Genomic DNA, 14,200 nt, shown 5'->3' on the forward strand with positions numbered 1-14,200 from the left:
AAATACAGATCAATGGAACAGGATAGAGAGCCCAGAAATAAACCACTTATGGTCAATTAGTCTATGACAAAGGAGGCAAGAATATACAAAGGAGAAAAGACAGTCTCTTCAATAAGTGGTGCCGGGAAAACTGGACAGCTCCATGTAAAAGAATAAAATTAGAACATTCTCTAACACTATATATAAAAATAAACTCAAAATGGATTAAAGACATAAATACAAAACCAGATATTATAAAACTCTTAGAAGAAAACACAGGCAGAACACTTTTTGACATAAATTGCAGCAATACTTTTTGGATCCATCTCCTAGAGTAAAAGAAACAAAAGAAAAAAAAAACAAATAGGACCTAATTAAACTTAAAAGCTTTTGCACAGCAGAGGAAACCATAAACAAAACAAAAAGACAACCTATGGGAGGGGAGAAAATATTTGCAAATGATGAGACTGACAAGGGATTAATTTCCAAAATATACAAATAGCTCATACAGCTCAATATAAAAAAACAAACAACCCCATCAAAAAATGGGCAGAAGACCTAAGTAGATATTTCTCCAAAGAAGACATACAGATGGCCAATAGGCACATGAAAAAATGTTCAACATCACTAATTATTAGAGAAATGGAAATCAAAACTGCAATAAGGTATCATCTCACACCAGTCAGAATGCCCACTATCAAAAAAATCTACAAATATTAAGTGCTTGAGAGGGTGTGGAGAGAAGGAAACCCTCCTACACTGTTGTTGTGAATGTAAATTGGTGCAGCCTCTATGGAGAACGGTATGCAGGTTCCTTAAAAAACTAAAAATAGAGCTATCATATGATCCAGCAATCCCACTCCTGGGCATATATCCAGAAAAGATGAAAGCTCTAATTCGAAAAGATACATGCACCCCAATATTCATAGCGGCACTATTTACAACAGCCAAGATATGAAAGCAACTTAAATGTCCACCAACAGATGAATGGATAAAGAAGATGTGACACACACACACACACACACACAGGAATATTACTGAGCCATAAAATAGGAAATAATGTCATTTTCAGCAACGTGGATGGACCTAGAGATTATCATACTAAGTGAAGTAAGACAGGGAAAGATAAATACCACATATCACTTATATGTGGAATCTAAAAAATGATACAAATGAACTTATTTACAAAAGAGAAACAGATACGCAGGCATAGAAAACAAACTTATGGTTACCAAAGGGGTAAGGGTGGGGGCAGGGAGGGATAAATTAGGGAGTTTGGGATTAACAGATACACACTACGTATATAAAATAGATAAACAACAAGGACCTACTGTATAGCACAGGGAACTATATTCAATATCTTTTTATAACCTATAATGGAAAAGAATTGACAAAAAAGAATGTGTGTTTGTGTATAATTGAATCACTTTGCTGTACACCTGAAACTAACACAACACCATAAATCAACTATACTTCAATTTTTAAAAAAGACATGAGAGAGTGGGAAAAAATGCCCAGATCAAAAATAAATCTGACATGAAGAAAATAAAGTCTAGTAGAGCTAAAAGTTAATGAAACTGGTAAGATAAGTCAGTAAATGTTTTTGGCTTTGCGGGCCATATGGTCTCTGTGACAATTGGTCCCCTTAGCAGCCATAGACAATACATAAATGAATGGATGGAGCTGTATGCCAATAGAACTTCAAAAACAGGTGGCCTTAGTTTCCCTGCTCATGATTTAGAAGCTCAAGTTAAAATGGCATAGCTACGTTAAAGCTTAAATCTTAGATTTGAAATGTAAAAGGTGATTATCAAGGAAAAAAGGAGCAAAATAACTCAATCCTTAAAAAAAGAAGGAATATGTGATAATGAAGTCAGTTGCAAATGAAGTTCTTCTAATCATTGTGGTCAAAATTATAAAAGGTAAAGACATACATTTTAAAGTCTGGGGTAGAAGCAGTAGAATGTATGTACTTCAAACTGAGGCAAACAAAAAAAGATGAATTTTCTTGTGGTTGGGATCTGGCAGAGTTCTTAAGACTTGGGATTCTTTGGCACCTCATGGTAGTGCTCCTACACCATTCAATGTGCACCTTTCCCTCTAGAACGAGAAAACAAGACACATTCTGAGAACATGGCTGCCTGCACTGGGGTCTCCTCCATTGACCTGTAATTATCTGCTGTTAATTACAAGTTCCATGCCTAGTATTCCTCCATTATCATTGTATCAGCAGAGAAAGATGAAGCTGATAGAGATCCCAAGCCAGCAGCCTACAGAAAATGGAAGTTTAGTCTTCCTTCATGTCCCATGGGGAATAGTCCAGGCTGTTGAGGCAGTTTTGCTCTATGAAGTTATTCAGGAACTCAGGCTCCTTCCATCCTGTGGCTCTGCCATTCGTAAGGCTGCTTCCTCATTTCCTTGGTTGCAGCTATATCATGAGTATGGGAAAGGAAATAGAGCAAACCCAAGGAAGCAACTTCCCATTATACAAGTGAGGCGGAAGTTGCAAACATCACAAGTGATCACATTCCATTTGTGATCAGTTGTGTGGCTTTACCTAGTCACAAGGGTAGACACATATTTCAACAGAAGAATAGATTTGGTGGACAGCTGCAGTCTCTCCCACACCCAGGAGACTGAGGATTAAAGGTTAAACTCAAGCAGAAACCTTGGGTTTAAGCCAGTGGTTTCAAGCAGGTAGGATAGAGACTAAGGTATTAAAGATAAGATGTTTATCTTCAGATAGACCTAAGGGGAGTGGCGTATCCTTTAGTGTTCCTTCTTGCTGAAACAGGAAAATAATTTTTTAGAGGTATCAGGTAGCTCACTGAATCCCTGGGAGGGCCAAGGAGTTGGCATTGGAAGCTGGGTAGCTAGGAAGTGTGCCTAACCACAAGTGGGACTGTCCTAGAGACAACCCCACAGCCATTGCTGGGCACAGACACTGGGACTCCTAACCCTGACATGTGGCACTGGAGGCGAATGTATCACCACTGTTGCCCCCAAAATCCTGATCCCTCCACCACTACCCATGCCAGATAAATTCTCAGGGCCTGCCTCTTTGGAACTGAGGTCCTGTACCACCGTGTGCAGTTAACAGAGCCTGGGTCACAGGCCCATGCCTCAGCCACAAGGGAGGCTGGAAGAGCAAGTGAATTAGTTAGGGTTTTAAGTTCTGCTGTATATAACTAAATAATAACAGTGGCTTAAATAGGACAGAAGTTTATTTCTCATGTGAAAGAAGATCTGGAGGTAGATAGTTAAGCACTGAGAATGTTGGCTTCGTAGTAGGTTTAGTGACTTAGTTTCTTGACTTTATGCTTCATCATCTTCAGCAGGTGTTTTCCATTCTCTATGTCACCTCATAGACACAAAACGGCTGCTAAAGCCCTATCACATCTGTGTTCCCGACAGCAGGAGGGAGAAAGAGGAATGGGGCTTGCTCTTTCCCTCTTAAAGAAACTTCCTGATAGTAACATATAACACTTCTATTTATATCTCATTGGCTAGAACTTAATCATTTTGGAAATGATGTCTTCCTGGGAAGTAACATGTCCAGCAGAAGTGGAGATTCTGTGACAACAGAAGATGGGGAGATGGGATATCAAGTGTCAACTAGCAATCTTTTACCTTGGGGAGGTGAGACCCATAATGTGAGAAATTCCCCACCTATAAGAATGATGTTTAAAAGATGCAGAGGATAGATGCCTAACAGAAACATAACCTTTTCCACACGTGCATTTCCAAACAATCATCCCTACAGCCACCACAAGACACTCATGCAACCATCCCTGTACAAACAAAAACACATGCACCCTCTTTCACCCAAAACAGGAACCACCCAAAGTGTCATCAACTACTGCATCCAGTTCCAAGTTTGGCATCTCGGGGTGACATTCAGATTGATATTTTGAAAATGACAGACTAAAGCATAATGTCAGTGACTTCCAGTTCATCCCATATGAAATAGTAAGGGAATGGGAGGTGTAAAACAGGGAAAATTAAGCGAGCTCTATAACTTAATAGAAAACAGCCTGCACTCAGATTTGCAGATAAGCTGTTTTGCATTTATCTACAATGCTTATAGGACGTCCTTCTTTGGTGAGAGGATTCCAAAGAGATGCTGCATAATAAGGCTTTTATACTAAACATTGATACCTGCAAACTAAAATTACTCCCTGGATCGGCTCTTGTGCCCATCCCTCTGGTGACCCCACTTCCAGGTTCATGATCGTCCCACTTTATTAGTCTACCACCTGATTGAGAACAGACACAGAGACCAGCCTGCTCTACATGGTAACTCAAGACTTGGAAGCAAAGAAGAGGGTCCAGTCCTGGTGGATTCCAGAATATGCCCATTGTCCTATTCCTATTTAATCAGATCTGGCTTTTCCCAGACTCTCCTTGGTGGGGTAGTCACACCCCCTGAAAAAGCATAGTCCTGCCTAAAAGGCCCAACAGCCACTCTGCATTTCCTACATTCTTCTACTTTTCTTCCCATTTTAAACATAATTTTGGACGGAAGCAGATATAGTTCCAGTCACAGTTCAAAAAAAAAAATCTGTTAATACAGTTGGAAACATTACACCACAAAAGATAATCTCTCATTTTCCCTCCAACTTCTCACACAGCATGAACATTATCCTGTTTATCCTATTCCCACCCCTCGCCACCACTGTAAATACCGTTCTAATGACAGTAACCTCAGGTTGGCCCTGGGTCTCCATGTGTCCTCTGCACCGCAGCACCGATTCATTTGAAATTCAAACATACTCACGTCTATATAATCTTTTCTTCTGGATTTAAATCTCACGTGTGAAGAACCTATAGTTATTTCTATTGAAACCCCCCCAAAAACACTAAGAGCTCATGCCTGTTGGTCCTCAGCAATGTTTCATTACAACTTGGCCTAAGCAAGGAGCATGCCAGACCACGAAATCTCATCACCCACCCTCCAGACTCAGAGTTCTTTGCTGATCCCCGGGACCTCCCTGAACCTGAACTTCTGTGCTGACTCCAAGCACTTCGGCCATCTGCTTCAAGAACAGGGCATTTCGTGTTGTGTTGTCTCCCAACCAGAACAGAGAGAAATTTTTAAAGTTCCTTGAGAGCACGAAGCACTTTTCTGAAGCAAACTCTTCTTTTCTCCTTCCATTCTCATTAGAAGGAAGGGAATCAATGCATCATTGCGTCTACTTTGTGTCAGGCTCTATACAAGCTCCAAATTTTAAAAAAAAATTGGCTTAAGTCACAGTCCCTGCTCTCAGGCAACGTACAGTTTACCGGCAGAGACAAGACATTAAAACCAGCAATTAGAGTTCAGTGTGGAAAGTGCTGATGGAGGAGAACACTGAATCCTGTAGTAACAGGGATTTTAAAAGTCAGTGCATCTAAATTAGCTGGGGGGAGGTGGAGGAATGTCCGGCAGGATAAGCCAAACCCCAGTGGCTTAATGCATATTTATTTCTTGCTTATGCTTCACGTCCACTGTGGTCAACAGGCCCTGGTTTTCATGGTCTGTCAGAGACCCAAACTGATGGAGGCTTCTGCTTGACACCTGCTCTCAGTCATGACAGCAGTTGGAAGCCGATATGGCCACTCCCACACTAGCTTTTAAAGCTTCTGCCTAGAAAACGTGTATAATTTCCACTGCATTTAATTGGCCAAAGCAAGTCAGAATGTTACACGTAAGTTCAAGAGGGTAATGAAGCTTCCCTAAAAGGAAAACAATCAGAAATCTTTGGTGACCATCACTAATGCTTCCCACAAGGGTTATCAGCTGTGGCTCCTCTAGGCAGGGGCTTCTCAGCTTACCTTACACAATGAATAGGCATTAGGCAGGCTTAGCTGGCCAGAGCAAAAACATTCCAGGCAGGGGGCACAGCAAGTCCAAAAGCGTGAAGATAAAAGAGAACATGGTGCTTCTGGATAATTTATATTTACAAATTTATATAGCATCCATCCATTCTAAATGTTTTAAAAACACTGGCTTACTCCTTACGAGGTCCCAGTGAGGGAGGGTTCATTTGTCAGAGAAAGTACAGAGGCACAGGAGGCCAGAGTTTACTGTAGCAGAGCCAGGACCCGAACCCAGGTAGCCTGACTAGAGTCTAGGGAATTCGGAAAAGCTAGAACCCAGCGCTCCAGGGCACAGAAAGAGGCGGGCGCCTGCCAAGAGATGTAGCTGGAAAGGAAGCAGAGGTCAGATTATGAAGAATTTTGTAAACTGGAGGAGACTGTCTTTTTCCCAAGGCCTAAGAAGCCATTAGCCATATTCAAGCAGGGGAGTGACATGAGCAAGCCTGCACATTAGAGAAATCACTGGCTAAATGTCACTTCCTTCCCTCTCCCCTACCATCCACCTGAACCCCTTAAATCCCTTTGTATCCACATGGCTCATTGTGCCACCTAGTCCTGCAGCTGAACGATAAGGAAAATGCAATTTCTGTACCAAGTCCAGGTGTTTTCATAAGCCCTTAAACGGTCTTTAAAGGCAGATCCATGCCCATACACATCAGAGTCCCTCACTCCACCCATCCCATCAATGAAGTAACTCTACAAATTTTTCTTGAATCACATAAGTTATTTCCTTCTGAACTGGAAATGCCTTAATCCAGTTGCTTAACAATGAATACAAATGAATTTCCCTAATACTTTTTGGGGAACTCCTCCACCAAATTCAATTCAGCTATCATAAGTTTTTTGTTTTAAAAAGTTCCTATTGACGCTGCTTGCACAAACCCATCACTAGACTACTAGTTTCACACTTGTGCGATCTCTGTGCCTCTGGGATGATAGGGCATCCACTTCCCTTCTTTCCTTGAAGGGAACCACTGTGAGTGTTCTCTTCTTGTCCGTCTTAGAATTAGAGTTAGGGGCAGTTGGGACCTGGGGGAGCCACATCTCCTGTGGAATGGATCTGTTCCTGTGACCTTCCCAGCTTTCTTGGTTTTGGATAACCATTAAATGGATTTTCCCTAACAAACATAATGACTAGAAAAATTTGGAACATGTGATTTTTCTACAGTCTATCTGGAATTCAGGTGCAATATGGACCTATGCTTTTAAAACCTCTCCTTTACAATTGCCATGGTGCTCTCTTCTGTCATCACTTTTTCCCAGGACTCTTTTCTCAGGGGACTGCAAGGCCAATTTCCCATTTCCTTGCCTCTTCCCTGGGGTGAACAGACTCTAAAATGGCCCTCATAATTCCACCTTCTGGTACTCAACGATCTTGTGAAATCCTCTCCCCCTGAGTGTAGGCAGGACCTATGATTTCTTCTAATAAACTGCAGCAGAAGTAATGGGATGTTATTTCCTTGATTATATTACGTAGGACTGTAGTGTCCCTCTTGCCAGGAGACTCTTTCTACCTTACTGGGTTTGGGGAAGCAAGGTCATCTTTGTTGGGTCACAGGATATGATTTGAATTTTAGAAGATATTGACAAATTGTCCTCCAAAGTAGCTATCCCAATTCACAAGTTCACCAGCAAGAAATCCTTATCAATTTCCCAAGCTTTGCCAACACTTCACAAACTTTAAGTTTGTTCATCTGAAAAATGGTCCTCTTACTGGTATAATTTGCAGTTTCTTGGATTATAAACATTTTTAAAACTTTCTTTGGCTATTAATAGTTCTATTTCCATAAATCATCTGTTCATAGATTTTTGTCCTTTTTAAAAAAAACTGAGTTGCCTCCACAATGAGGTATCACTTCACACCAGTCATAATGGCCATCATCAAAAAGTCTACAAATAATAAATGTTGGCGAGGATGTGGAGAAGAGGGAACCCTCCTACACTGAAGGTGGGAATGTAAATTGGTGCAGCCTCTATGGAGAACAGTACGAAGGTTCCGCAAAAAACTAAAAATAAAGTTACCATGTGATCCAGCAATCCCACTCCTGGGTATATATCCAGAAAAGACAAAAACTCTAATTCAAAAAGATACGTGCACCCCAATGTTCATAGCAGCACTATTTACAACAGCTAAGACATGGAAGCAACCTAAACGTCCACTGAAAGGTGAATGGATAAAGAAGACGTGGTATATAGACACAATAGAATATTACTCAGCCATAAAAAAGAATGAAATAATACCATTTGCAGGAACATGGATGGACCTAGAGATTATCATACGAAGTGAAGTAAGTCAGACAAAGACATATATATCATTTATATGTGGAATCTAAAAAATATACAAATGAACATATTTACAAAACAGAAACAGACTCACAGACATAGAAAATAAACTTATGGTTACCAAAGGGGAAAGGCAGTGGCAGGGGATAAATTAGGAGTTTGGGATTAACAGACACTCACTAGTATATATAAAATAAACAGTAAGGACTTACTGTATAGCATAGGGAACTATATTCAATTAAAAAAAAAAACACCTGGGCTTCCCTGGTGGCACAATGGTTGAGAGTCCGCCTGCTGATGCAGGGGACATGGGTTCGTGCCCCGGTCCGGGAAGATCCCACATGCCGCGGAGCGGCTGGGCCCGTGAGCCATGGCCACTGAGCCTGCGCATCCGGAGTCTGTGCTCCACAACGGGAGAGGCCATAGCAGTGAGAGGCCCGCGTACCGCAAAAAAAACAAAACAAAAAAACCCAAGTTGCCTTAATGAGAGTTCTTTACATGCTCTCTATACTGGTCCTTTATCTCACTTGTCATTTCGTCACAAAAAACTTTTATGTGGAATAATGTTGAATTTGTAAATCTTTCCCTTTATAGCTTTTTTTAATGCCTTAGAGAAATGTTTCCTACCCTATGATTCCAAACATTCATACGTTTTCATTAATACTTTATGTTTAACACTGGGCCTTAAACTCCAGATGACTTAATTTTAGTGAATGGTATGAAGTAAGGGTCTATTATTATTATTTTTAATAAATTTATTTATTTCTATTTATTATTTTTGGCTGTGTTGGGTCTTCATTGCTGCGCGCGACCTTTCTCTAGTTGTGGTGAGTGGGGGCTACTCTTTGTTGTGGTGTGCAGGCTTCTCATTGCGGTGGCTTCTCTTGTTGTGCAGCACGGGCTCTAGAACGCATGGGCTTCAATAGATGCAGCGTGTGAGCTCAGTAGTTGTGGCTCACGGGCTCTAGAGTGCAGGCTCAGTAGTCGTGGCACACGGGCTTAGTTGCTCCGTGGAATGTGGGATCTTCCCAGACCAGGGCTCGGATGCATGTCCCCTGCATTGGCAGGCGGATTCTTAACCACTGCGCCACCAGGGAAGCCCAGGGTCTATTATTTTTAATTGCTAAGTAACTGTCCCACTCCTATATATTGGTTAGTCTACCAGTTTGAAATATCATCTTTTTCACATATATAAGGGTCTGTTTCTGAACTCTAGTTCTGTTGAGCTCATAGTACCACACAGTTTTACTTATCTTCACCAGGTCTTCACAGGGGCTCTAGTCTCATTTTAATACACTTGTCATCTACAGCCGTGCAATCTCACCTTTATTTCTAGTACTCTGAAGGGCTGGGCAAGAACCTCTAGCCCTTGAACTCAGGTGTGGGGTGGGGGAATGTCAACGTTGCAGTGATTGAAATAACATGTCCTTACTCTCCTTTGGCCTTTACTCCCAAGAAACATCCAGCTGGACACCAGTAACCGCAGTGCTATTTATTGAAAAGAGCAGAGAAAGTACAGGCTCCCCTAGGGACAGGATGGAACAAAACAAGCAGTGCAAGTATGCCTCCTGCTCAGCATATTCTCTTGTTGCCCCACTGGGCCATCTTGTTGTTGATGGGCATCTTAAGGAAGCGGTCAGACTGCATGTAGGCAGCTATTTTCTCCAAGGCCTGAAGGGAAAGCACACCAAACCTTACAAAGACTCTAACCCAGCCAAAAGCCCCATTCCAAAACAGCAACACTCACATGCTGCCTGACTCCACCCCCAAGCCCCTCACCCCTGCCATTTCTTGTAGACAGTGCCTTCAAGGTATAGAAGCCAGGGCCTTCCCAAGACTTAAAGGCTTAGAGGTGTCCAACCTTGATCCCTTTAGGCAAAAGCTGGTGTTGGGCAAGAATCTACCACAATGGGGTCCCTTGGGGCCCGGGGGGAGTCTGTTTTTGTAAGAGAAAGGTGCAGGGAGCATCACCTCAAAACGGCACATGAAAGCCTTCAGATTTGGAAATTCATCCAGGCACGTGGGCTCAAAGATATGGTTCTGATCTAACACATCATAGGTGAGGAAATCCACAAAGGTGAGCTAGAGGAACGATAAGATCATCAGGTCTGGGGAGTTCATTAACACCTGCAGAGATAGAAAGGGATCCCCTCCTTTTCCTTTCTTCCTACCTTTTCCCCTGCAAACCATGAGTATTTCCCCAGGAACAAGGAGAACTGTTTCAGTTGTCCAGGTAGCTTTTCCAAGTACTGAAGCTTCAGTTTTTCCTGGGAGAGAAGTAAAAGGGAAAGTGAGAATAGCTGTCATCATCTGCAGGCGAATGGAGCAGAAGTAACACTTGGGTTCCTCAATGCTCCTTTTTCTTGATGCCTTCCTGCTGAGGAAACTCACGTGGTCAGCGCTGTAGCAGAGTTGTATCAGTTGCATGCGAAAATCCATTATTTGGTTCTCCATCATGTCCACTCGAATCTTTTCTTCTTCAGTCTCACCACCTGTAGGCCAAATAGTCATTTGGCCTTATCCACCCCCAGGTGAGCAGCCCTCACCTCACCAGCCCTACCCCACTCACACATATTGTGCTTGCGGGCGATATAGCGCAAGATGGCGTTGCTCTGGGTGATCTTGTTCTTACCGTCCATGAGATAGGGCAGCTGGAAGGAAAAGGAAAGGCCAAATGAACAACCCGACTCTCTCTTGCCTACCTGCCTCTCTCTCCTGGGAAAGATAAGACTTGCAGGGAAGTGAACAGTAGAGAGAAGATGCTGTGTCAGGAGAAAGAAGACAGTAAGTAAAAGTTAGTAACTGAGTCCACACCTGATTCTAGACAGGGGTGCTTAATCTGTGTGTGTGTGTGTGTATGCGTATGTGCACGCCATGGACGTTTTTTTTTTTTTTCTTAATTATTTATTTCTGGCTGCATTGGGTCTTCGTTGCTGCACGCAGGCTTTCCTTAGTTGTGTCTAGCGGGGGCTACTCTTCGTTGCAGTGTGTGGGTTTCTCATTGTGGTGGCTTCTCTGTTGTGGAGCACAGGCTCTAGGCGTGTGGGCTTCGATAGTTGTGGCACATGGGCTCTAGAGCACAGGCTCAGTAGTTGTGGCCTACGGGCTTAGTTGCTCCGTGGCATGTGGGATCTTCCCAGACCAGGGCTTGAACCCATGTCCCCTGAATTGACAGGCTGATTCTTAACCACTGCGCCACCTGGGAAGCCCTGGACCCTTTCTTAGAATAAGGTTTTTAAACGCATAAAGCAAATTACATATATTTACACGATTTATATACTATTAAAAGAACAAAATTGTAAGAGTAATATGTGCCTATGAATGCATTAAATAGCAAGAGGTAATAACTATCATACTTTCAAAATATGGTAAGTGTAAATAATATTTATTTATAATATCTGCAACACATTAATATAATACAAAAATATCCATTTTCTACTAGTGACAAAGTCACAGGCATGGCTAATAATCAAGGTCACTGACTGCCTATACTCACAACAGAAGGAATTGTTAACTTTTAGTTAGTAGTTAGTGGAAATGAAAATGTAATTTTTTCTCCATCTAAGTTCAAGGACCCCTGAATTCTACCTATTCTATCTAGGTTAAGAGCCCATATTCTAGATCTCCCTAGAATAGAGAGGAAAGGAGCAAGGATATACTTGAAGGCCTTCCCTTCTGTCCCCTCTTCTCCTAAAGCCACTTACGTTAGGGAAGTCCAGGTCTAGTTTGAATTTCATATCCAGCCACTGGCTTTTATCATAGTCAGGAGCTGTAAGAGAGAGAATGAAGTGGGATCCAACCTCCTTAATATCCGACCTGAGGAGAGTGGAAAGATCTAAAGACACACCCTAATTCCAATATCTCACATACCTAGACCCCCAAAGCTTAACTATTACTCATAAAGTGTTAAGACAGGGTTGGGCTATGGCAGAGAGAGAATCCCCAGATCTCTCCCCACACTGGACACAGCAGAGAGCTCCCAGGTGATTGGGGCATAAGTCCCATCCGACCTCGTCGTGATGCCACCCTCAGGGCAGAAGACAGGGACATTTGGAGGGCCTGCTCGGCTTAGCGCGGCGTTGCACTGCCACCCAGAGGGGCATTACCTTCCCCGCACGTGTATCTTTTCTCTTCATAGGCTGTATCCGTGAACTCCAGGAGCATGCGGATGGCATGCGCCAGCTGGGTTGTAAAAAAGCTCCCCGTCAGCATCTGCACAGCTCCCAACGGCACCCCCAAACCACGCCCGCCAATGCCCCGCCCCCTTCTGGCCCACGGTTGCCCAGACGCTGCATCCCGCCGAGCGGGTAGTTAAACGGCTCCTGAGACCTACCACGTTGGGCTTGCTGCCCTCAGCCCCTTTCCCCCAGGCCTGCGTGTCCAGAGGCGGGGCAGGGGTCGGCCTCCGCGGCCCGGGAGCTCGGCTGGGGCCGGCCGCGCTGCGTTAAGCGTCGCGGCGTAGGAAGTTTGGCCCCCGAGTAGAACCCCTTCTCTCGGAGACCACTGACCGTGAGCGCCCGGCCACCTCCCCGTCCGTCTACCAGACCGAGCGGCTTGGCAATTGAGACGGCACTCACCCCGCGAATATCCCAGTAACCCAAAATCATAGTTGACTTCGACGACATTCCGTTACTCCGTGCGTGCCTTCGCGGACTGGGGATAGATGGCCAACGGGAGGGGCTTTATACCCGACGTAAGTAGGTGGCACCAACGTGCGCGCCTGACTCCGCCCCCACCGTCGTCTTCCCCTCCCCCCCGAGTGTCCGCGTGGCCACGCGCAGGTGCGACTGCTGCAGTCCCTGGGGTTGGGGGCGGACCGTCCCCGGGCTAGGCAGGGGAGGAGAGTGACCCGGACCTGGGTTTGGGTCTCTGCATTCTCCACGCGTGAAGCGGAACTGTGTTTGTTTACTAGTGCCAATTAGGGTGGGAGGAGCCCTAACAGCCTAGGCGGTGAGGGCCCTGGTTACCCCGGGAGAGTGCGATTCATGCCATAAATATTTATCTAGCGGGTGTGGGGGGTTTGGGGGGAGGTGGGCAAGAACCAGGAGGCGACTGAGACTGACCACCAGGGAATCTCTGTCTTTGGCGTGTGCATTGAGGATGGATGGAGAGGAGTTCGGAGCTGCTCGTTAGGTGTCCGGCCTGGCCGCTACAGCACAGCTACTTAGAACACAGAGTCCCTGTGTTCTAAGACCCCCTAGCCTGGGTTTGGGAACTCACATTTCCCCCTTAGTTTGGCTGAAGCAAAGATGAGACCTTTTTTTTAGCGGCCATGGCTCACGGGCCCAGCCGCTCCGCGGCATGTGGGATCTTCCCGGACCGGGGCACGAACCCGTGTCCCCTGCATCGTCAGGCGGACTCTCAACCACTGTGCCACCAGGGAAGCCCAGATGAGACTTTTTAAAAGGACAGTTCACTAAAAGAAGAAAGGAAAAAAGTACAAACACATTGGGACAGACGCATTTATAATGCCTGATTTCTCCTCCTAAGATAACAGGCCAGTTACAAATTAACTTGGGTGTAAGACTAACACTTAAGGAACACCTATGATATGCTAGTCAACAGTCTAGGTATTTCACTATGTTACTAATTTATTGCAATTTAAGCTTCACAATGACTTTGTGAAGTAGGTTTTATGCCCATTAAGATTGTTGAGGCCTGGAGAGGTTGGGTGAGTTGCCTTCCTAGGTTCAAGTTTCCATGGGTGGCCTGGGATTCAAACCTAGGTCTGTCAGCCCAATTTGTGCTAGTTCCTTTGCACTTGGATATCCAGACAGTCTCACCTCATCTCAGTCCTTGCTGGGAAATCTGGGGAGCATACTTTTTTTTATCTGGTTCTGGAGGGTTTCCCTGTTTCTAGGACTCCTTCAGCTCCATGAAGCCCCAGAAGGCAATGTGTCAATATCTCCTCTCCCCCATTCCCCCAAATTAACTTTTCTGGTTAACTTTTGCCCTTGAAAGTCAAACCTTAAGGGTCTCACTTTTGTTCTATTTTGTGAGGGAAGATGTTTGCTTTCTTATTCAGTGTTATCAGCTAAGAGAGATGATTTTCGGAGGCCAGGAACTTGAGGGGATGACA

The 14,200-nt window shown here is 44.1% G+C and overlaps 1 protein-coding gene across 1 annotated transcript; it reads right to left on the minus strand.

Moving 5' to 3' along the window:
- Positions 1 to 9,598: 9,598 nt before the first annotated feature.
- GSTM3 (glutathione S-transferase mu 3) lies at positions 9,599 to 12,773 on the minus strand. Its single transcript, XM_032640137.1, has 8 exons — positions 12,699 to 12,773; positions 12,228 to 12,303; positions 11,826 to 11,890; positions 10,691 to 10,772; positions 10,513 to 10,613; positions 10,293 to 10,388; positions 10,093 to 10,203; positions 9,599 to 9,792 (listed from the first exon to the last, which is right to left on the minus strand). Exons 1-8 carry the CDS (start codon positions 12,744 to 12,746, stop codon positions 9,694 to 9,696), a joined length of 678 nt encoding a protein of 225 aa, XP_032496028.1. The 5' UTR covers positions 12,747 to 12,773; the 3' UTR covers positions 9,599 to 9,693.
- Positions 12,774 to 14,200: the final 1,427 nt, after the last annotated feature.

This window comes from Phocoena sinus, chromosome 1 (assembly GCF_008692025.1).
Source record: "Phocoena sinus isolate mPhoSin1 chromosome 1, mPhoSin1.pri, whole genome shotgun sequence".
In the NCBI taxonomy this organism is placed as follows: Eukaryota; Metazoa; Chordata; class Mammalia; order Artiodactyla; family Phocoenidae; genus Phocoena; species Phocoena sinus.